The sequence below is a fragment of the Mus musculus genome, chromosome 14 (assembly GCF_000001635.26).
Source record: "Mus musculus strain C57BL/6J chromosome 14, GRCm38.p6 C57BL/6J".
Lineage (NCBI taxonomy): Eukaryota > Metazoa > Chordata > Mammalia > Rodentia > Muridae > Mus > Mus musculus.
This window is the reverse complement of record NC_000080.6, coordinates 69,004,838-69,029,777: the sequence shown is the minus strand read 5'-3', so window position 1 is coordinate 69,029,777 and position 24,940 is coordinate 69,004,838. Positions and strand designations below refer to the sequence as shown.

General features: G+C 42.2%; 1 protein-coding gene and 1 long non-coding RNA gene across 4 annotated transcripts in view; one reads left to right on the top strand and one right to left on the bottom strand.

Moving 5' to 3' along the window:
- Positions 1 to 489, bottom strand: part of Stc1 (stanniocalcin 1) — a 12,113-nt gene extending 11,624 nt beyond the window's left edge. The window contains exon 1 of the mRNA NM_009285.3: positions 271 to 489. Within this exon, the coding sequence (NP_033311.3) occupies positions 271 to 388 (118 nt within the window). The 5' untranslated portion in view covers positions 389 to 489. The remainder of the gene's footprint in view (positions 1 to 270) is intronic.
- The window catches only part of Gm41192, a 25,653-nt gene extending 713 nt beyond the window's left edge, over positions 1 to 24,940 (top strand). Inside the window, exons 3-4 of one of the 3 annotated variants that reach the window (XR_003951016.1) lie at positions 5,250 to 5,348; positions 24,923 to 24,940. This is a non-coding gene — a long non-coding RNA (predicted gene, 41192). Of the gene's footprint in view, positions 1 to 5,249; positions 5,477 to 10,011; positions 10,380 to 24,922 lie in introns of those variants that run through there. The other 2 variants (XR_003951015.1, XR_874764.3) reach the window with 2 other exon arrangements.

The following is a 24,940-nucleotide window of genomic DNA, read 5'->3' as shown; positions in this document are numbered from 1 at the left end:
TACGTGCCAGATTTCAGGCAATCAGGCTAGGCTTATGCAATGAAATACCCTCAGCAGAGCGCCCAGCTTCTTCGTTAGTTGCATGCAATTTATTAAACAAAGGAACTCCACTTCCTAAGGCTATAGGATTACACTGGCAGTTCATTATCACCAGGCATGAAGCACATTTATTACTGAGATCAGCCGTCACAGAGACACATGCAAAAGTGAGAGAGGCAAATGAGGACAGATCTTTGGGGGGAGAAACCGGTCCTGGGTTTTCTTGCTTACCTGAATTTTGAGCCGCCACCCGGGATTTTCTGGGGCTCACAGAATCATTTTGTTCCGCCTCGTGCGCTGCAGCTGCACTGATGACCAGCGCCAGAATCACTGCTGAGTTTTGGAGCATTCTCTGAGAAGTTTCCGCTAAGTTGTTGGCTTTTTTTTTTCCTCCCCCCCTTTCCTCTTTCCCTCTCCCGGCTTGAGTGAAGATGTGGATCTGGATATACTGAAAGCTTAGGTGAGGATTTGAGGAAGAATTTGTCTGTGTGTGTGTGTGTGTGTGTGTGTGTGTGTGTGTGTGTGTGTGTGTGTGGCTGGCTGGCTGGCAGGCGGCTGCTGCTGCTGCTGTTGCTGCTGCTGCTGCTTCTTGCACCTCTGGCTTTTGCAAACTGGGGGCCCAAGAGCTGCACCCAGGGATTTTATAGCCGTCTTATCGGTCCTCAGGATCAGGGACCAATCAGATCCTTCAACTGGTCCGTTTAGCCAATAGGCAGGCACGCTTATTCAGCTGGAGCTTTTTGACTTCTTAGAAATATTTTCCAGCAAATTGAAAGTACCTGCTGCCAATGATTTATATGTGTGTGCGTGTGGCTGTGTGCACAGGGATTGTGTGGAAAAGCTATTTTCACACGCTGAAGTGATAACTCTGTATTGATCAAGCCAAAAGGAAAATCACTTGAAAAGCCCTTCAAGGTACTTGTGAAATTCATCTTTAATTTTTTTTTTAAATGAGCCACTAGGAGGAATGCATGTTGGATGCTTGGTAGGGAGATGTGATGCAGATTTGAATTTAATCACACTATAGCAACTCTCTAATTTTAGCAGGCTGTTCTCTGTAAGAGCTCAACATCATTTTTTTTTTTTTTTTTTTTTTGCATTTGCGCGTTCACTTACAGTATGCAGCTATAATTCCTTGCTGAGATCTGTGGACACCCTGAATTCTTACTGCTATGTGAGCCATGGCAGAAGGCTGTATGCCTGTGCATGAGCCCAGTGAACGGAGGTTGGGTAGCTCTAGCTCTCAGCTTTTCCCTCAGCTCTCCTAGGTATTAAATCTATGACCTTGGCCACGTCCTTTCACCTTGCTCTTCCACTTCTCAAATCTTATTCCATACACCTCTAAAATAATATGATTCACCTGAAACATCATGCAGCCCAGGCTGAACTTGATGTCTAGCTGAGGGTGACCTTGAACTCCTGTCCTCCTGCCTCCATCTTTCCACCCTGAAATAACAGACATCTGTCACTGTGTGGTTCTGGGGATTGAGCCCACAGCTTCATGCACACTGGCCCGCGCGCTCTATTAACTGGCTACATCCCTAGTCCTGGATCACCACCAACAGTGTTTTCTTAGTCACCAGAGGCTCTGCCAATCCTAGGAGTGTTGGTTACTGTCTGTGCACACACGCACAACTACTCCTCACACGACACTCCACAGAGGGACATGGCAAATGCCTGGAAATTAATAAACTGTGGATTCAAGCCCGGCAGCATCGTAATCACATTGAAACAATGAGCTGGTCAAAGCAAGACTAAACCTGCTGGGTAAACCAGTTCACTTCTTGGGGGTTGGGGAAGAGGCAGGGGGCGGGACTGGGAAGAAAGGGTAGGGAAAGACCAGAATGTGTAGGAGAGGAGACTGATAAACTGGAGACTTAATGGGAAAATTATAGTGGAATCACAAATCATGCCCAGTAGAGTAGCTCCTATTTTCTTATAAGTGGAGTGTGGGCAACAGGAAGGCTTGTCCTTAAGTTATGAAGGAGGTTAATGATCCTTGAGAGGACTTCTCAGGGTAGGAAGGTGGTCATTAAAGGGTGGGGTGAGGCAAAAGGATTAACAATAAAACATCGAACATTTTTCAGGAGGTAAGTACAAAAGGGTCTCTGGTTGTTCTGTGGACTGGGACAGCATGGGCTTGAAAAGAAACAGAGCCAGTGGCTTCAGGTTCAGTCCTGAAACTTCGCATGAAAACTTAAAAAAAATAATTCTGTTATTACAAATCACATCCAGAATCAGGTCTGTCTTTGAGTGTCTCTCTCTCTCTCTCTCTCTCTCTCTCTCTCTCTCTCTGTGTGTGTGTGTGTGTGTGTGTGTGTGTATGTGTGCAGCAAGTAGGTTTGCTTAAGGTGACTTATAGCTCATTCTTAAAAAAAAAAGATTGTTAGAAAAAGCAGGGATGTTTGCTACGACAAGGCTTGAAAAAATAAAAGACAGAAAATATATTAAAAATTGGAAAATTCCATGTAATTTCATGTTTCAGTTAGTTAATCTCATCTTTTGATTGATTGAATGTATAAACTACTTAATTTGCCCATTGCAGCCTTTGTTCATTAATGGTATTGTCGTTTCTCCAGTACTAATTCGAGTACTGCATGGTATGTCAGGAATTATAAAAGTGAGAGTGTCTAGAAAGCAATCATGATTCTAACCTGGGGCATCTGAAATTTAGTTGGGAAGATGACCAACCTTGGGACACCTTCTACAAGTTCAAAATCTAGAACTTTGCCTGAGAGACAGCTAGAGATTTGAGGGAGGTTTCCTGGAAAGACCTACAAGAAGTGAGCATTTAAATTAGGGGGGTGGGGGAGGGAAGTGATGCCAGCTTGTGTTTCATGAAATTCTTACTCTGGGAATCTCTGAGGTCGATTGTTGATGGTTTTATGCAGGAATAGAGCATATATGGCATTGCAGACTAGATCATGCAGTGTTACCTTTCAAAGAAGGCAGAAGAGCATAGGTGCAAGGTTTACCAGAAGGTCTAGACTTCCATTCCTCAGCAGTCTCTGCTTCCCTAGTCATTGTGCACTGTTCAAGGATCTACACTTGACCTCTGGCTGGTCCACTAGCTTGGAAGGGTGATTGCTTTCCTCTGACAATCCAGTTTCTTTTCCCAGTTCTCTGAAGCTCTTACCAGAACACAATGTCCTATAACTATCAGGAAGTGTGTGTGTGTGTGTGTGTGTGTATGTGCATGTGTGTATGACATTAACTTTTCACTTATTATGCTTATTAACAGCTATATATCCAAAGGTTAGTTGCTAATTGTGCCAAGTGTTTCACGATGAAAGGCAAACAATCGAGGAAATACAATGATGATCAGCCATACTAGTGTGTAAGGGAAGTGCACAGGTGCCTCTGTACTCAAGGATGTCAAGGGAGGAAGTTGATGGCAGACATGAGTACTCAAAGCCAAGTTCCTTCCCAGAAGCCCATAATTTGAGCGCATCTGAACATCTACCATCACTGTGCTGTGTGCTAGACTTTGAGATGGTGGGTCTAGAAACCCTGTGTCGATTGATAGATGAGTTCTTTTGCAACTTTCCCCTGGGGTTTGAGAGAATACAGAAGAATCTGGAGGTTGGTTTTCAGAGTTTGAGTTTTATCTTATAACAGGAGGCATTAGGGCTCTTTAACAGGAAGGTTATGCTTGGGGAAGAGCTTGTCAGCATCCAGGCAGCAGCTTGCAAAAGAAAGGTAGGAGCTTCATAAGCATTTGGGTTGCTGAGATTGCTATGGTGACAGGAAGAAAGGCAGGAGGATTGATATAAGAGGTGCTTTGAATAAATGAATCTTAGGAACCAACCTGAGGATGTTCTTGGAAAAGACCCCTTTTCAAGTTAGGTAAGCCATGTACATCAGACGTTTCCTGACTTATTTTTGGCTAGGAGTTTTTTAATTGCAAGAAATATCTAGCATTTCCATAAGGCAGGCGTTTTCTGGCATTCGGCTAGGGTTGTAGATTACCTAACAAAAGTCTTGACTATACTTTCAGTGGGTGGGGAACCTTCCAAAGCCAAGCTACACAGTTGGAGGTGCCTGTGGGGGCAGTGGATGGGAGGAGAAGGTACCTCTGCTATTGCCCCTAAGCCAAGAAAGTGCTAAGAAGCATGAGAGAGAGTTGCCAACAGCAAGGGCTGGGTGACGATGCCCTGGCTGCACTCGTGGAGGCGCTGGCTTGAGTTCAGGGAGAAGATTAAGCCAAAAATCTCTAAGGCTTTGTTGGCTTTGGCTAGCATTAAGCTAAGCAGGGAACAGCTTTTTGCCTTTTTGGTGAGAGGAGCCCAGGATGATGTGTTTCTTGGTGAATTTTCTGTTAACTGGATTCAAAGCCCGGCAAGGTTGGTCTGACATACTGACCAAGGCTGGATCACTTTTCTCTGGCGATTCTCGGCCTGTGTGTTTTCTACTACATTGTTGATTCATGTTCTCCTAACCTGGAGATAAGATGGGAAAATGGAAGGAGGAAGATGAGGGGAAAATAGTTTTCCTCTTTTTTATTTATTTTTCCTATAAAGATGCAGGGCTTTCATGTAGACCATAAATTCCCAAGTGAATTTGGTTCTTGCATATACTTTAAACTCTACCAAGGATGGGAGCAGCAAGACAAGAAAATACATTAAGATGGCAAACTCATTTTATGTACCTGTTTCTTTACTTGCCACACCCTCTACCCCCGCCCTGTCTGGCTTATGGATGGCTACTATGCACCCAGTTCTGGACAGCAATAATGGAGAATGCAGATTTATTCTGCCTTTTCTGTGCTCCAGGAATCCCAAAGCTGGTTGCTAAGAGATGTATGTTGTAAGTATTTTCTGGAAATGCTATAAGGCAAGTGGATTGGAACACAACATATAGGCTTGGATTTGTTTATCATTTACTGGATGACTCTCTCTTATACACCAGGCATGGATGCAGAGACATGTTAGCTGGGAGAAAAGAGGAGACTGAGACCCAAAGAGAACATACTAGAGAAGAAACATGGCATTCTCTCACTTTGCTGTGGATGAGGAAAGGCTGAGATCTGCTTGTTATAGCAGCAAGGCCACCACAGTGGTAGAGAAAGTATTCGTGCTTGGATCCCTGCCCTTCAAGGTGCAGCGAGTCAAGACAGGGGGAGGAAAAGAGAAAAAGACAAAATGACGCGATGGGCTTAAACCAGAGTAGACAAGGTGAAATTGGTATCCCTCCTCTTCTCATTCCTCCAGATCTACACTGTGATGTCGCTCAGTGTCATGGAGGATATGCTCCTCAGAGTCTAGTGAATCTTCAGTCTACTAAGAAGTCCCTGAAGCAAGCCTGAAGAGGTGTGTGTCATCCAACTTGTCCTTCAAGAAGCACCAATTAGAAGACCTTGGGTGACATTCCTCTGTTGAGACACATGAGGGCGCTCAAGGCAACTGACACTGTGGAGCTGTTTCTTAAATGAGAGAGAGTGGGATAGAGAGAGAAGGAGGGAGGGAGGGAGGGAAGGAGGGCGGGAGGGAAGGAGAGAGAGAGGAGAGAGAGAGACAGAGAGAGACAGAGAGAGAGAGAGAGGGAGAGAGAGAGAGAGAGAGAGAGAGAGAGAGAGAGAGAGAGAGAGAGAGAAAGAGAGAGAGAAGAAAGAAAAAGAAAATAAAAGGCTATGAGCCTTGGCTCTGTTTGATTGGCTATTGTTTCAGGCCCTGTGAATGCTTCCTGGGGAGGGAGGTGTGTTTATCTCTTGAGGACCATCTGTGGTCCTGAGACCTAAGACCCACAGTGAACTTATAGTCTATGTGCTTGTAAGTTTCACAACATATACCATTCCAGTGCTGTCTCCCAGGCAGAGAAAGAAGTCTTAGGCAAGTCTAAGTGTTTTTCTCCATCCCTATGTTCACACTGTGTAGGTCAGTTGAAGGGGATGTATTAGATATCACATGAAGATGCTTAAATTCTTTTATTTACTAAGGAGTTTCTAAGATCAAGATGAGAGTGAGCACTGGTCTCCCATTTCGAAGGTAAAACAGGGCCTGTTTCTCACTCATTTCTCTGCTTGGCATTTTTTCTTCTAGCCATTTCTATTGGAGGCTTGTCGTGGTATTTCTGTCATCTTTTAGTACCTTAGATGTTTTCCACGGGTGGTGGTGGTGGTGGTGTAGGAAGCAGCCAGGGGGCACAGTCGTGTGCCCTCCAGTGACTTTAAAATAAAGGGGTTTGTATTTTGCTGAGTGCAGGAGTCCATTTAGAACACCCCAGGAATGGGGCTGTCTCACATACTGTTCATGTTTGAAAAGAAGTGGAGTTGTGGGGAAAGTCACAAATGCTCAGCCCAGAGCACAAAGCAGCATATGCCTAGAGCGAAGCTGTGGATCACACAGGGCAGGGCTCGCTGAGGATGTCAAGAGGCTGTGAAATAGAAATGAAAGAAATGTCCTCTCCCTCAACCTGGGTTGAAATGTCATTCTGACATCCCTAGCCTCAAGCCAGCTTGCCATTTGCAAAATGCTGTCCAGATACAAAGGAGTGTCTTGCAGCCATTTCTGAGTGCTAGACACGTCTATTATTGCTAGTTTATTGGCCAAGAAAGGAGGTGTGTGTGTGTGTGTGTGTGTGTGTGTGTGTGTGTGTGTGTATGTGTGTATTTAGAGGGTGAGGTGGGGAGGTCTGTTAGACTTGTAAGCAGAAGAGCCAGGTGAAGAGAGCAAAGGTTGATGTTCACAAATCCTGCTAAGAGGTGGTTTAGATCAAGCCGCGTTTAATACGTTCGGTGAGAGTTCGATTAAGATACAGCCATGGCTGGATCAAGATGAGCCTTAAGGGTGGATTGGTATCTCTTGATTGCTCTACCAATTACTCTATTAGAGTAACAGAGTTCAGATTGCCCAGGGAGATCTCACACAGTAGGGATTTTATCATGGTAGCAATAAGTGCTCACCAAATGCCAATTGATTTGCTACCACGGAAAACATTTCCTGTCAGCCATTTGGAAAATGAACTCTTGCGGCCCCTGTAAAATGAACCGAAGTGACATTTAGTGGGACAAATGGAAATCCAAGTGCAGAGGAAACATGTTCTGGCCTTTAGGCCAGCATTTTTTTTTCTTCTCACATTTTTTATTAGATATTTTCTTCATTTACATTTCAAATGATATCCCAAAAGTCCCCTATACCCTCCCCCCACCCTGCTCCCCTACCCACTCACTCCCACTTCCTGGCCTTGGAGTTCACCTGTACTGGGGCATATAAAGTTTGCTAGACCAAGGGGCCTCTCTTTCCAACGATGGCCGACTAGGCCATCTTCTGCTGCATATGCAGCTAGAGACATGAGCTCTGAGGGGCGCTGGTTAGTTCATATTGTTGTTCCACCTGTAGGGTCGCAGACCCCTTTCAGCTCCTTGGGTACTTTCTCTAGCTCCTCCATTGGAGGCCCTGTGTTCCATCCTATAAATGACTGTGAGCATCCACTTCTGTATTTGCCAGGCACTGGCAAAGCCTCACAGGAGACAGCTATATCAGGGTCCCTTCAGCAAAATCTTGCTGGCGTATGCAATAGTGTCTGGGTTTGGTCGCTGGTTATGCGATGGACCCCCATGTGGGGCAGTCTCTGGATGGTCCATCCTTTCATCTTTGCTCCAAACTTTGTCTCTGCAACTCCTTCCATGGATATTTTAGTCTGTATTCTAGGGAGGAATGAAGTATCTACGCATTGGTCTTCCTTCTTGATTTTCTCGTGTTTTGGAAGTTGTATCTTGGGTATTCTAGGTTTCTGGGCTAATATCCACTTATCAGTGAGTACATATCAAGTGACTTCTTTTGTGATTGGGTTACCTCACTCAGGATGATATCCTCCAGATACATTTGCCCAAGAATTTCATGAATTCATTGTTTTTAATAGCTGAATAGTACTCCATTGTGTAAATGTACCACAATTTCTGTATCCATTCCTCTGTTGAGGGACATCTGGGTTCTTTTCAGTTTCTGGCTATCATAAACAGGGCTGCCATGAACATATTGGAGCATGTGTCCTTATTACCAGTTGGAACATCTTCTGGGTATATGCTCAGGAGAGGTATTGCTGGATCTAACAGTAGTACTATGTCCAGTTTTCTGAGGAACCACCAGACTGATTTCCAGAGTGGTTGTACCAGCTCAGGCCAGCATTTTTGAGAATTTGTCATCCTCTACTCTCCAGTGACAGTCACAGGCAGTGGGGAAGAGGAAGAGGAAAATGAGGAGAAGGAAGAGGAGGAGAAGAGGGAGGAAGGGAGATGGGAAGATTTTAGAGTAACTTGTGAAATCCTTCCTTTCAGGGAAAAAAACACCATCAATAGAGTCACTAAGATAGGAAAATTTAGCTCAAAAAAGTAAAAAAGACAATGAGGCATTAGAAGCATGCTCCTGTCAAAATGTAAAGACAATTCCATTGTTTTCCTTTTTGTGCAAACTTCAGGTAGTCATTCTTCACTGTTAACAAAGGAAGGACAGCATCTCACCTCCATGCGTGCACATGCTCATTTGTGTGTGTGTGTGTGTGTGTGTGTGTGAGCATGTACATGTGCGCGTGTGCATGTGCGCATGTGCGTGTGCGTGTGCGTGTGCGTGTGCGTGTGTGTGTGTGTGTGTTCATTTGCTGTTGAAATCACTTACAGCAGACTTTGGATTATGGGAGACAATGAGAAATGAGTCATTCCACTTAAAATCAAACAAAAGAAATGAGAGGAGTGTAGTTCCTGGTGTGATGTTGAATAAAGTTTGAAAAATAGGTTGAATGAAAGAATGAGCCTTTGTAAAAGTTGGAGTCTCTCTGTCTCTTTGTGTCTGTGTCTTTTTTGTTTTTTGTTTCTCCCTGCTAAGTAGTGCAGAAGCAGACTGACAGCTGAGGCTCACTCACCAGCCCAGTGTCTTTCCAGATGACCCTGGAAGGTATGGGTGGGTAGAGTCATTTCCCTGGAAACCTCCGTTGCCTTTGGTTTCCACACAGGCTGTTCTCGATGGCCAAGGCTCTGAGCTTGTTCACCTTTGTGTTGTGTGAGCATATCTTTTCAAAGAAATGCCATCTCTTCTGAAGAGTTTTTTCAAGCCACAGGATTATCCTCTAGTCCCTCTAGAGTCCCTCCCCAGACTCCTGAAGTTGGGCCATTAGCCACCCATGTGGAGAGAATTCAGAGAGCTCCAGCTCCTTTAAGAAGGTCAATGGGGAAGCCACTAGCTGCAAAATAAGTGCCCCCATGGCTTTTCACCGGGAGGAGTCAGCTTACTGAGGAAGAGGTGGGCTTTGCTGCAGTATCTAGTAGCTATTGCCAAAAGAAATTTATTCAGTGATGAGAAATACAAAGTATAGTAAGTGTACACATAGATTGCCTGGGAAGATGGGAATAAAGGATTTCCTGCCTAACCATGGCTGGGTAAACTAACTGGATTCAGAAACTGATCTAGTGACAGAGTGTGGCTTGTATTATTTTTTATTACTCAACTTTTTTTTTAATTAGGTATTTTCTTCATTTACATTTCCAATGCTATCCCAAAAGTCCCAGATACCCTCCCCCTCACTCCCCTCCCCCCACTCCCACTTAGCTTCAGTGTGTGTGTGTGTGTGTGTTTGTTTCTCTCTCTCTCTCTCTCTCTCTCTCTCTGTGTGTGTGTGTGTGTGTGTGTGTGTGTGTGTGTGATTACAGGTGTGCCATTAGGTTGTTGTCCTAATTAGCATTAATAGTCAACTTGAAACAGCCTAGAGTCACTTGAGAACAATTTCTCTAGTCAGTTGGTCTATGGGAAATTGTCTTGACTAGTAATAGATATAGGAAAGCCCACTCCACCATGGGTGGCACCATTCCATCTGCAGGCAGCCCTGGGTCATACAAGAACGCTAGTTAAGGATGGATGGGCAACTAAGTCATCAAGCAACACTCTGCCATAGTTTCTTCCCTTAATGACAGACTGTCACCTGTAAGGTACAATAAACTCTTCTTTATAGTCCTACTCACAATTAGCTCTATCTTGATCTAAGTGTCTTCAGGGGAACAGAATCAACAGAAGATACACAGATGCACATGTACATGCACATGCATATATACAGACAGTATACTAGAATGGCATACAATGGATAGGGCTGAGTTGCACAACAATGGCTGTCTACATGTGGTAGGGAAGAGGCTAACCACCCCACAATTGCTCAGTCTATGAAATGAATGTCTCAACACTCAAAATATGATGCCAAAGGCAGGGAAGATTATTGGAAAATCAATGCTCTTCAATCTACACTGGAACCCAAAGAAGCCATAGTCTGATGTTAAAGAAGGATGCAGCAGCAGCAGCAGCAGCAGCAGCAGTCGGAGCTGGAGCAGCTGGAGCCGGAGGAGCCGGAGGAGCAGGAGCAGGAGGAGCAGGAGGAGGAGCAGCAACAGCAACAGCAACAGCAACAGCAACAGCAACAGCAACAGCAACAGCAACAGCAACAGCAACAGCAACAGCAACAGCAACAGCAACAGCAACAGCAACAGCAACAGCAATAGCAACAGAGATGCATTTACCAGGAAGAGGTGGATGCAGGCAAAAAATGCTGCATTGACTTTTCCTTGGACCACTCAAGGAAATCATCCAGCCCACCCGATCTGTTAGAGGATCTTCTCCTTCATTTAATCCATCCTGCAACTTCCTGTCAGACCCTAAACCCCATCAAATTGACCATTGAGATGAATCCTAATGGGGGGGGGGTGGTCTAAACTTTTCTATTTAAATATATGCAATAAATGGTTGTTTTAAGAATTTTTCCTTCTGGAAAAATTGTGTTTTGTCACCCTCTGTCCTTTCTCTCTGTCTCCTCTTCTCTGTTCATCTGGCTTCCTTGCACTAATTTCCTCTGTGAACTTAACTTTTTAAGCTTTCACATAACCGAGTCTGAATGAGGACACACAACGTTTTTCTGTGTCTGGCTCCTCTCAGTGACTTTTAAAATTTTATTTATTTATTTATTTATTTATTTATTTATTTATTTAATGTATGTGAGTACATTGTAGCTGTCTTCAGACACACGAGAAGAGGGCATCAGGTTCCATTATAGAAGTTGTGAGCCAGCATGTGGTTGCTGGGAATTGAACTCAGGACCTCTGGAAGAGCAACCAGTGCCCTTAACCACTGAGCCATCTCTGCAGCTCCTCCTCTCAGTGACTTTTAAGACTTATATGTCGCCACATACCACATGGCCTTTATCTCATCTGTTCACTGTTAGGCACATGGGCTGATGCCTTGTCTTGGCTATTGTGAGTAGGGCTGAAATGAACAGGGAGTTCAGGCATCTCACTGGCACACTGAATTCCTTTCTTTTGGATAGATTCCCAATAGTGAGATTGCCAGTCATTTGAGAGTTGTACTTTATGGTTTTGGAGGCACTGCCACGCTGTTTTCTATAAAGGTGGAGGCCAGGATTCTAACTGGTGGCATCTCACAGAGGAGAGCGGATACACCGAACCCAGAGATAACCAGTGTAGGAATCCAGGATACATGAAAGCCCTGTTATTTGTTCTGCAGCCATGCCTCCCACATATGCCACCTACTGCCCTCAGAAAACAACAATTTGCTTCCTTTATTGTCCTAGTAAGCCCTGTGTTCAACTTGGCAGAATCCTTTCAAAGGGACCAATGGAGCAGAACATAGAGAGAATAAGCCTCAGGCAAGTGCTCTAGGTGAGAAAGTCCTCTGCTGCTCCTGACCATATGAACATGCCTGGACAGGGCCCAGAGTGGGCTTTGGAGTTTTCCTGCTGCCCCTGCTGCCCAGCTAGCTTATTCTCCATTGGCAAGGTCATTTACCTGTTATAAATATGGCTTCATATGACTAAAATCTTCTGCCTCCACTTATTTGGTAAGGGGTACTAGAGGGAACAGAAATCTTGCACACCTGTATCCATCAGGCTTTTATATTTGTCACATCTGATGTGACAAGTGCATTGAAAGTCAAATTACTGAGATAAGTGTGATAGGGCATGACTTCACTCACAGCCTTTGGGAGGCTGAGGCAGGAGGATTCAAGGTAATTTTAGCTGCATAGTAAGACCCTGTCCTTGTCCTCACCTTTCCTAAACCTCAAATTATTGAAGGAAAAGGATTATGTGTTATTTCAGATTTTGTATTTAGATTGCTTCTAAGACAAGCCCATCAGCAGGAATAGGAAGAAAAAAAGTGTGTTAAGTGCCACATAGGTATTTGATGCTCAACAAAAGGCAGTGTCTGCGCACACCAACGTATTTAGCATGCTTCATCCCTTATCAACACTACTAATTTGTCTAAATAGAAATTGCAGGCTAACACTGAATGAATGGTCACGTGTGTGCTGAGTGCACATTTGGAGAATATTCAACATTTTAAAATGGGATCCTACCTTTGATATTGTTTGTTAATTCTATTGCTGTGTGACTTATGTAAATGTGATTAATTCCATTCATCTATTCTATAAACTTTCTTTCATACCCTTTACTTCTCTATTTTACCTCAAACAATTCTTCAGATAGATCAGAGAAGGAAGACATACTTCACGATTTTCTCATTTCCTGGCTATTTCTTATTTCCTTCCTTCATCTCCATCCTGCTGTGCAGATTTGCACGGCTGTCATTTTCTGTTAGACTGAAGGTCACCTGCCTTCACCATGTTTAGTCAAAGTCTTCTGGCAACAACTTCTAGCTTGGAATTTTCTGGAAAATCATATATAAGCCTTATATTTTAAGATCCCCTTTTCTCTGGCTACAACAGCTCCTCTTTCAGTACTTGCAAGTTGTCCTTCTAGTAAGCTCCTGCCACCACTTCCCCAAAAGAATCTTGTAGTCACTGTTATCTATGTTCCCTTGTTTATAATTTGTGACTCTCCCTTTCTGGCTAGTTTTCAACTTAATCTTTGGTACAAATTAATGGCAAACACTAGGACGTACGGCTTTCTTTATTTTTCAGAGAGGATTAGTTTTTTTTTAAGTTTTTGAAATTATAATATAATTATATTATTTCCCCTGTTTATTCCTCTTTGCCTTCTTGCAAATTTATGGCCACCCTTTTCATTAGTTGTTGTCACATTGATATATGTATATACATATACAAATGTATTCCTAAATACATACATACACACTCAGTCTGTATAATGTTACTTATATATATATGTTTTCAGAGCTGTCTATTTGGTGTTGGATAACCAGTTCCTGTGATCTTCCTGAAGGAAGACTGTTTCTCCTGCTCTCAACAGCCTTTAGTTCTTTGTGTATGGGGGGAGCCCTGTGGGCTCTCTTCCTTGCCCTCTATTCTGCTCACTTTAACATATCTTTGCCATTGTCTTTGATCAGCTCATGTATAAGCAGTTGTGTTGGTGAGACTTAAAGGACATGGATTCTCATGTTATTAGGAGACACAGTCCCCCAGCAAAGTTCCCGATCTTCTGGACTTTACAATCTTTCCAGACCTTCTTCTACAATGGTCCCTGAGTTTTGGTGCAGAAGTGTTTTGTAGATGTGTCCACTGGGACTTGTTTTCTTAACTGCATTTTGCTTGGCAGTAGTTTACTGTAATGGCATCTTATAGCAAACAGAAGTTTCCTTGATGAAGGGTGAAGACTACAGTTATCTCTGGGCAAAAGGACAAATGTTTAGAATGTAATTAGGAATTATGCTGGTTTAATAAAGTGCTGGTTGTAAGTTATTCTGCAAGATCCATGACTTTACTAGCCCTAGGTGGTTGGATAGGTTTCCAGTACCAGACATGATTCCCTCTTGTTGAATAGGTTTTAAGTCAAATTTAAAAAGCTGTAGATTACTGCCTTAGTTACGATTTCTATTTCTATGCTAAAACACCATGACCAACTTGGGGAAGAAATGGTTTATTTCTATAACACAGTTCATCATGGAAGGCAGTCAGGGTAGAAATAGGTCATGAACCTGGAGGCAAGAGAACTGATGCAGAGGCCATAGAGAAGTGCTGCCAATTATCTTGCTCCTCCTGGCTTGCCAAACTTACTTTCTTAAAGAACTCAGGACCATCAGCCCAGTGGTGGCACCACCCAAAATAGGCTAGGCCCTCTACCATTAATCACTAATTAAGAGAATGCCCTGCAGATTTATGTTCAGCTCAATTTTATGTAGGCAGTTTCTTAACTGAGGTTCCCTCTTCTCAAATGACTGTAACTTGTGTCAAGTTGACATAAAACTAGCCAGTTTACTACTAAGTTATGCATATATATGGATTTCTTTACAGTTAATCCTCTTTGAGTATATTGAGCTTCTTGGCTTTGTAAGTCATGGTTTTGCTTTTTAAAAATCAGCTCTCAAAAATTTTTTTTTGTCATTTTGTTCAGAGTGTTATTTTCCTGTCTTACCTTTCCTCTGTTCCCCCGAACTTCATTATGTGTATAAAGACCACTTAATATTTTCCCTCAAGATACCAAGAATGTATTTTCTTCTTTAGTCTTGTCCTCCCTCATCCTGTTAAGTACATTGAATAATTTCTATCATTTTCTCTCCACCCTGGGCTGGATATCTCAGGTGGACAGTAATGTGAACAATAATCATATCACTTGTGAACTACAGCCAACTTAAGAGGGACTGTGGGTTCATTTGGACTGTCAAACCCAGCACATACACATGGCTTCTCCACGGAGTGCATGTTTATGAATTAATAATCCACACTAGGATGACACAGGTAGAAATTGTAGGACTTCTTACAACCTTGCCTAAGATAACCCATAATGTAGTCTATTTATTGGTCAATACTCCAATACTAGACTGTTGGAGATTAGTAGAGACACTTTTCAAAAAGTCAAAAGAATGGGCGATAATATTGCTGTCATAATTACACAGTAGTGTCCACGTTTAGAGTCCTTGCTAAATACATTATCCAAGTCATCTTGATTTGGTTTTTATTGACTGCATTCATTTCTTTTCTATTGCTATGAAGAGACACCATGACCAAGGCAACTTATAAGAGAAAGCATTGAACTGGGGGTCTTGTTTACATCTTTAGAGGGTGAGTCCATTACCATCACGATGGGAGCATGATATCAGGCAGGCAGGCATGTGCTGGAGTGGTATCTTAAAGCTTACATCTGATCCTTAAGCCCATGGTGTATGTGTGGGGGGAGAGGGTCTTCTGTACCTCAAAGCCCACCTCTAGTTGTTCACCTCCTCCTACAAGACCACACTTCCTAATCCTTCCTAAAAACTCTACCAACTGGGAACCAGACATTCAAATATATGAGCCTCTGGGGGCCATTCTTATTCAGACCATCAGACAGACCATTCTTTTCTTTTGCGATACATTCCCTGTTTTGGCTCATTTTTACTGGACTTTTAATTCAATACTGAGCAATTGGAATAATGAAATGTGAAGACTCTGGGTCTTGTTATCTTTCTTTGAAGATTATTAATGCATATTATAGAGAAGGTGATAAAAGATGAAATAGGAAACTTATCAAATTTAAACATGTGCAGGCTTGATTTCATGCCTATTTGGGCAGATACACTTCCCATATCTCTAAGTCCTGGGAGTTACCCACAAAAGAAAAGGATCTCAGCTTCCAAAGTTTCTCTTCTAGGACGGATCTTATGTGGGCGTGGGTTTATATACCTGTGACTTTAGAAGGTCGACTCTTAGTAAGGCATTCTTTGGTCATTGATCCCAATGATGAAGAATAACAAGAGTTTTCCAAGTTGGACTCTCTACCACTGCTCTTATCTCATCAGGACCTGACACTCCCCTTCCTCAGCCCAGATGCTGTGCCTTCTGGGAAGGTTAGTTATTGCATAGGCACAGTCCAGACCTCACTCCAGGATCATAGACACAGGCAGCCTTAGGTGCTTACACATCTTCCCTGCTTATTCTGTATTTTCATAGACTCAGCTCCTCTGAACTCTGATTCTGGGGGAATCAGTGGGACAGTCAAGCTCCACTCACTTCCTGAATTTTTCTGTTCTCATTTTCTTCTGCCTGTTTCCCCATGGCACAGATGCCTTTCTTCACGTACTATTTTACAGCTTTGAAATGCTTCACGTGCAGAGACTGATGAAGGGCCAGCTAGTCCTCCATGGTCAGAAGCAAGAGGCCCATCAATGCTTTATTGATGATTCCCAGTTTCTTGTTATATTTAGCATAACTGTTGCTGTTCTGAGGTTGCAATAAAGAAACCTCATATTTTTACATAGCACTATTTATGATTTTAATTTTAAAAGAGTTTAATTTCTGATCCAGCTAAAATCATTTTGATGATGTATGCTATGAAATATAGAGTTAATTTCATCTCCCTCATGATGGTTACTCTGTAGTCCCCAAACTGTTTCTTTAAGAAAATTTGTCATTTTTAACAACTTGCATGAAATACTTTATATAACTTCTTATATTTTAACTCTTATTTCAGTGTATTTCTGGGCACCCCACACTGTTTTATTGCTCTATCTATTCACACAGCAGTATATTACTGTTTATATCTGACTTTACAGTGCATTTTAATATAGGCCAAAGCTATTTTTTCATGATTATAGTACTATTTATCTTTTCTTTTCCATTAACTTTAAAGTCAACTTGCATTCAGCTTACAAATTTTGTAAGATTGCTCATCTTTTCAAGGACATTCTATTCAATATCATTTTTGCCATTTTATTTACTCTGTATTTGTCAATAGCACATTTCATACCAAATTTACACACTGGCACATTGTTTTTGTGATATTTTTAGTAAAGCTGCACTGTCTAATTGCTCTCTCTCTCTCTCTCTCTCTCTCTCTCTTTCTCTCTCCCTCTCTCTCTCTCTCTCTCTCTCTCTCTCTCTCTGTAAGCCTTTAAAGTAGTGGTTTTTAACCTTCCTAATGCTGACCCTTTAATATAGTTCCTCATGTTGTCATGACCCCCAACAATAAAATTATTTCATTGCTACTTCATAACTGTAATTTTCTTACTGTTATGAATCACAATGTAAATATCTGATATGCAGGATAGCTGATATGTGACCATAAAGGGGTCATAGCCCACAGGCTGAGAGCCACTCACTGCTTTAGATAAAACACCAAGTTGGAGTCTTAGAGGAGAGGATTCCTGTCTTAGAATTGTGTGTTTCTGGGTCTGGTTCTTGGGATGAGTTAAGTAAAGAATTGTTCATTAGAAATACATTTTTTTTTCATAAATTGGTAAATGATTTAACCCTGAGACTTTTTGATGGTTTATCTTCACTGTTAGCTGAGTTTGCATTTGGAATCACCTAGGAGACATATAATTGAGGCCTGCCTTTGAGAGCATTCACAGAGAGGATTGGCTAAGCAGGGAAGATCCACTTTGAACTGTCAGTGGCACCATGTTATGACTTGGGCACTGTACTGAATAAAAGAGTTTTTAAAAGGGAGAGGAAAGCACCCATCTGCCCCTCTGCCTCCTCATCACAGACACTCGTGACCAGTTGCCTCAAGCGCCTGCTGCCAGGACCTTCTCACCATCATGGACCATGATGAGCCAACACAAACCCTTCCTGCAGGTAGTAGCTTTTTTTTTCAGACATTTGATCAATGAACTAGTATACCTTTCTCACAGTTATTGCTTGTGCATTTTTGGCACTGAGATTTTTTTTTCTTTTAGCTGTGCATTGAAAGATCTCTGCCGGACTTTACAGTTGTCTCAGGTGAGCACATTGGTGAAGTACATGGCCACTGGGTCTTCCACTGCTTCCCGTGCCTCGGGATATTTTAAAAATGACACAGATTATCTTTCTCTGACAAGTTAAAACCTTTATTGTCTAAGAAGAAAAGCTTCTTGTGGCGATGATTTTCCCTTGAGAACAATATCCTCCCAGATTTTGGCTTAGCAATTCTATGTTATATATTATTATCTCTGGGGACTGTTTGTAATTGTGGTTCCTTGTAGTTTCAGTTTTATTTAGAAACTGCTTCACCATGTGTCTCTTCTGGGCTTTGATTCTTGTTTTCCCTCATGAATTAAAATGACTGCGCTATCATTTGTGCATATGTGTGTGTTCACGCGTATGTGCTTGTGTGTGTATGTGTGCGTGCACACTTGTGTACGTGTTATAGAGCTCATACTGGGTACATAGGTTTTTATATAGATGGGGCTAAGCAAGCTTCTATGATGGGTTTGGTATGAAGATGGGAACGTGGTCATAGTCACATAGCTTGTAAGTATTGCAAATGCTTAGTTCCAGTCAAACCTTATATCCAAAGGCAGATAGAGGGCTGGATTTTATCTGTAGGTCAAAATTTGATGACCCTTGGTCTCTACTACTTTGGATTTTTGCAATTGAGTGATTTTGTTGTTGTTGTTAAATGTCACATACCCTCTGATCATTGATTGGAATAGGAGAGATCTTTTATTTGTTCAGGATATTTGGGGATTTTAAATCTTATTACATAAGTTTTTGCCAACTGTCTCCCAGAGAAGAATGGCAAAGGCCTTTTACAAATATCCCTTTAATGTGTGCATGTGCTTGCGTGTGTGTGGGCACTAATGCGCCACGGCACATACGTGAAGGTCAGAGGACCTCGATTTCTACCTTCTGACAAGATCTCTTGCTCGTTGCCACTGTGTACCGCAGACTAGCTGGCTCAGGAGGCTTCTAGGGATTCTGTCTCCATCACCCATTCTCCCTGTAGAAGTACTGGGATTACAGTACTATGCCTTGCTTTCATATGGGTTCTGGACATTCAGACTCCGATACTTATGTTTATATGCTGAACACTTATATGTACCGAGCCACCTCTTCAGCCCCAAAGATATTTTAAAAGACAGATTGTGAACTAGTAACACACCCATGCATGATTAATCTCACTTGGCTTTTATGGTGTTTTCCTTTTGCATGTATCCATTACCAACTTTGAGCTGTTGTAAGATCTTGCATTCCATATTCCATAACATCTAAGATGCTATAATTACTTAAAAGACCCTCTTTTACATTATATACTGATAGGAAGAGAAAGTATGCTGCTAATTATAATTGCTGGACACCACTGATTGTAAGACACATCCTGATTTAAAAGCAGTGACAATAATGTGTGTCTCAGAGTCAGTGAATTATGAGAAAATACAAATCTGGATTTGTCTTTGGTTTCATTATTTTCATCCATGGAAGGTAGGTGTGACACTACTGGAAGCACTTTGTCCTGTCACAAGAATGAGGCTGATTCTATAGTGCCTTGGCACTTTGCCTTGTGCATGATCCCTACCTGGCTCTCTCATTTATGTCAGCTGCCTGTAGGTATGACTCCTGTTTCTATGGCAACAGATCCACTCCAGAGGTGTGGTCTTCATTCTCCATGGGAAGAGAATGTTCATCCAGAAGCGTTGGAGCTGGAAAGCTTTCATTGGAAAGTGAACTTTTCCAGTTAAACAGAGGCATTTGAGAAATATCCTTTATTGCAAAGAAATCACAGAAGACACACTTCTAGAAACCTTAGAGTAACAGGTCTGTCCTTATTTTTTTTACCATCAAATGTCCAAAAACATAGACATCACTTTCTCATTACACTTCAGTATACAACCTGGGGTGTTTTAGAAGATGATCAAATACATACATATTTTTATGACTAAATAATTCTACGTGTGTGTGTGTGTGTGTGTTGTGTTGTATATACAAGTCTATGTGCATTTTTGCATGTATGTGTGTGTACACCTGGAGGTTCAGGGTTGATGTCGGGTGTTTTCCTTGGTTAATCTCTGCCTTATATCTTGAGGTGTTGTTTCTCTTAGAACTTGGGGTTCACCTTTCTCCTACTGCAGCTAGCCTGTCTCTCCTCCTTCAGTCGTGATTACAAGCTGGCTGCTATGTCCGCACAGCTTTTATGAGTGCTCTTTAGATCTGAACGCAGATCCTCAAGCTTGCATGACAAATACTTTACTGAGCCATCTTCCCAGCCCTTCGTTCTATATTAATGTAAGGATAACAAGTGAAGGCATTTTTTAATTCAGTTCAGTGCTGATGATCACCTGTGCCATTCAGATGTTCAGACGTTGTAAACTTCTTTGAGGTGTTCGTGTCCTTGACTTGAGGCTCTAGTTTGTCTGCCACAAACATAGCTAGCCCCACTTTAGTTACAGCCCCTCTAACTAGCACATTTTTCCTGCTCCTTTATTGCAGTACTTCTAGGATTGTTCTTTTTTAAGGTATGTACACAGAAATGATAAGACTGGGAGCTCCAATTTTGGGTTTCTCTTCCTTTCCTAGTGTATACAAACTCAGACCCTTTCCCAGAAGGCAGCAAACCGTTACTGTCTCCTTCTTTTAGCCCACTTATATCTGAAAGGTGTTTTTCAAGTAGTAGAGATCAGTTTTGCCCCAAGGATTTGATGTTGTCTGATTTGATGTTCTTTATACAGCTCTCCTTACCTTATAGTCAGATGCTGCATTTTCTATAGATCTTAGATCCTGGAATAGAATGCTATCATCTTCCTCTGTGCCTGTCTTCAGTGACAGTTCAGAAGAGAACTAGAGCCAAAAGGTTGCCATTTTCACCAGGAAGTTTTATAAAGTGTCTTTAACCAGTGGTTTCTACTCAGCTACATATGGGTTATGGATTTTTTTTGACTTTATTTGTTTCTGTTCAACATGAGAAACTTAGGGAAAAACGACTTCCCCCCTTTGGCTTCAGTATTTTCCTTTCAAAAATGATCAACTACCTTATGATCATTACTAAGGAACAAAGTGTGGATATATATAGTTTATTTGGGTCTTGTGTGTTTGGTGTGTGTGTGTGTGTGTGTGTGTGTGTGTGTGTGTGTGTGTGTGTGTTTTAAACACATACTGAATAAAATCATCAGATGGTTATGTGTATGGTAGAATGGTTTAAAAAATGCTTCTGAGCTCCATTGATTTTTAAATAACTTGCTAACTCCATTGTTTGTTGAAGTGGGACAGACAATGGAACAGAGTAAGTAGCAGAGGGTGGCTTGGTTAATATTAAATGAAAGTCACCCCCCTCCCACCCACATCAGACATGTCAAACAGCAGTGAATTATAAGCTACACAAAGGCTTGGGAGCTGGCTCAGAAATCTTTGAATCAACCCCCAAAAAACAGCATGAGTTTAATGAGAAGCGTCTTGCCAGGCTGTTTGTTACAACAGGTTGTATTCGCAGAGGTGATCTGGGGACTAACTTGCCAAATGGCAGAAGGCAAGCTGGCATAAATCTTAAAGAAGTACTTTCAGGAAGATAAGGGAGAGGATCCATTGAAGCAGAGGGTCTGGCTCTACTTTACATTGGTGAAATAGTGTTATGTTTATTTGGGTGTGTGTGTGTGTGTGTGTGTGTGTGTGTGTGTGTGTGTGTGTGTGTGTGCCACAGGATACAGGTTGGGATCAGAGTACAGTTTCTGGGAGCTGCTTTCCACCTTCATTATGGGGTAATGGTTGAGGTCAGACCATCATACCTACCGAGGTATCTCACCAGCCTGAATATTTACATTTCTTCAAGGAAGATTGAAATACCTAATGCAACCAGGAAGCCAACACCCAGGTCAGAGAGGGCAAATTAGAAAGATGGAGATTCCTTGTTTCTTTACGGAGGTGACTAACATTACACATCAATTCCAGTTCACTGTGGTGCCCAGATGTTTGGTCAAACATTAGTATTGTTGCCAGTGTGAAGATATCCTGTAGGTGAGCTCAGCATTTAAACTGGTGGGTAAATTTGGAGTAAAGCAGCCACCTTATCTTCTTCTTTCCTCAATTGTCCAGATGGCCAGACTGATCTGCCAGGCCTGCTTTTCCCACAACAGAATAAACGAGTTTCCGGAAACTTCTATCTCCATCTCCATCCACTGGGTATGCTGCTCGGGAGAACTTTGATTAGTATTGTCTTCTTAATGTTTCTCTCGGGAGATACAAATAAATGCTCATTCACCAAAGATAGGGTACTGATGTCAGACCATAGTAGTGATTCCATCAAACTTCAACTTAGTGGACCAATGAGTTTATTGGACTTTCTTATAGAACCCAGGTCATCACTGCAAAGTCACATCCTCCCATGTATGACAGTCCCATGGAAACTGAATCATAGAGCCCCACTTTCATTTTACCTTCCATTTCCGACATACTCAGGCATCTCCTAGGATCATTTGCAGATGTTGGGTGGAGGGCATGCCAGAAGTACTGGGTGAGGTCTGCTGACTCTCCATTTTTTCTTTCTAGTAGGAAATGTAAACAGCTTCAGTACCATTACCATGGGCCTAGCTACCTTGCTGTACTGTTTTCCTTAATTAGTTGCCATGACTACCTGGCTAAGTTAATCTCTACTTGTAGATGACATCATGTCATGCCCAGAAGTAAAAGGGCCACATGGCTACAAGTACACTTACTAAAGTCAAAAGAAGGTTGCTGTACTACAGACCACTTAAGCAAGGGTTGGCTTATTCTTTGCTTAACATTAGCAATTCAAACACAGCCCTAAGCTAAGTAAAGTCAGTTTGTGCTTGAATCCATATCCCTAGCATGGTTCTACAATGTCCCAAAGGCCAAGGCTAGGCTCATCTATAGGGTGAGGATGGAAAGATGACAGCCTGTATGTCCCACCTGATCTCTCTAGCACAAAACCCCCATCCTAGGCTGATCTTTTTTCTTCTTTTACTTTCATTAACTGGAAGAATGACCTCCTCTCCTCTTGCAGAAGATGTCTGTCATGTAAAAATGACTGTCTTTCTTATTTAAATCTTTCCATTTCTTTAAAGTGTGCAGCTCAAGTTCCACTTCCTTCCTGCGACAATATTTCTTGATCTCTCTCAACTCACTGTGTTCCTAGCAAGCCTTATATTACAGTTATTTAGTATCTAATAGCAACTCAAGTGCAAGTGTTAACTCAACAGTTGAGCCCTTGAGAGAATAGAGCAAATCTCTTGCTTATTCTGCCTGCCTCATGATGCCTGGGATCAGCCAAGCACCCAAGCTTGCCTTGCATCCCTTCAAGCATTGCTCAGAGAACATCATCTGGGGGTGATGTCACTCTGCAATGTTTCTACTAGATATATGGTGACTCGATAAACTTTATATTGGTGACTAGCTTCCTCTTTGAGTGAAAAGGTCTTGTCTATTTTCGTGATCTCAGTGTGAACAACTGCAATGACTTCTTGGCAGTTACTGTCCATGTTACTCATCCGCAATTGCCTTGTGATAATGTCTCGGAGGTCTGAGTTACTATTTCTACCCAGTAAGGGTACATTGAGTTATATCTTACAGTGGAAGACTTTTGACATATGCTGATTAGTGCTGACTCTCAGCTTGATTGGATTGAGGGCACAGAGGACTTTAGTAGAGCATAACTTTGGGTGTACCCATAAGAGTGTTTCCAGAGAAGATGAACTAAGGAAGACTTGCCCTGAATGTGAGTGGCATCGTCTCATAGGGCAGAGGGGATAAAAGGAAGGAGCCAGAGGATGTTAGCATCCTCTGTTTCCACATGAGAGCTACTGAAAACTTGAAAGGGGTGAGCCAAATAAATCCTTTCTCCCCTCATTTGTTTCTCTTGGATGTTAGGTCAGAACAGCGAGAAATTCAAACAGTACTCTCATAACCAGACTACTGCATAAAGAGGAGAAATTGTGTCTTTTGCTGTAATCTTCTACCCCTGGGTTTTGCTAGAAGACCTTTCATTCTGTTTGAAGCTAAACATAGACCACAGTGGGTATGAAGGACCCCAGGGTTAGGATTGTTGGAAATCCAGCAAATTGCTTTGAATCTGAGGCTGCTAGCTTTCCAACATCAAATAGTCTCATGATTTCTTCTTAATAAGAACACATCTGTTGTTCAAAAAGAAGCTGTACTTGTAGAACATTTCTTCAGAAAAAAAAAAAAAGTTTCCTTACAAAACTAGAAACGCATAGTGGCCGGTGACAGGTGTGTTGGAGTCCCAGTGCTTCATTCTGAGAATGGAACAGGTTGGTGCTTTGGTACAACAGTTAGCTTTGCATAGCAGCTTGAATGAGCTATGGGTACTCAGATATATTTGGTCAAACATTATTCTGGGTGTGCCTGTGAGGGTGCTTTCGGATATATCTTGGTTCCTGTGCTATTGCTGTGAGAGAGACACTTTGAGCAAAGCAATTAAAAAAAAAAGCATTTAATTGTGTGCTTGCTTACAGTTTCAGATTGCTAGTCTATGAATATCATGGCAGGAAGCAGGGACAGGCAGGCAGATATGGAGCTTTAGTCATAACTAAGAGCTTACAGCCTGATCAGTAGGCAGTAGACACACCCACACACCCCCACACCCACACACACCCCCCCACACACACAGGGGGGGGGGCTGGGTCTGGTGGTGTTGGCTTAAGAAATCTCAAAACCCACCCCCCAGTGTCACACCTCTCCCAGCATGGCCACACCTCCTAATCCTTCCAAATCATCCTGTGATTTGAATGAGAATGACTCATATATTTTAGTTGGTGGAATCATTTTTGGGAGCAACTCACCTTCTGGATATTCAAGCCGCCATCCCCCCAAAACCCCCTTTCTTTTATAACAGTGGTTGTCAACCCATGGGTAGAGACCCCTTTGGAGGTCTCATCAGATATCCTGCATATCAGATATTTACACTGCGAATCATGACAGTAGCAAAATTACAGTTATGAAGTAGCAGTAAAATAATTTTATGTTTGGGGGTCACCTCAACTTGAGGATCATGGCATTAGGAAGGCTGAGAACCACTATTTTATAAGTTGCCTCCACTGTGGTTTTTCTTCCTAACACTAGGAAAGTAACTAAGACAGATGCTGTTAGCATTTAAATTGGGAAACATGGAGGAAAATAGACTTCGCTCTCTCGTGTGCCAGGGTAGGATCCTATCAGCTGAGAACCCCCAGAGAACAAAAGGCTTTCTTACTTATTCGTCTAGTTGCTTCAGAAGTGGGGCATTTGGCACTCTCCCGCTTTGCACCTGAAATGTTACATCACGGCTCTCTGGTTCTTTTCAGGTATTTGGTCACCGCCAC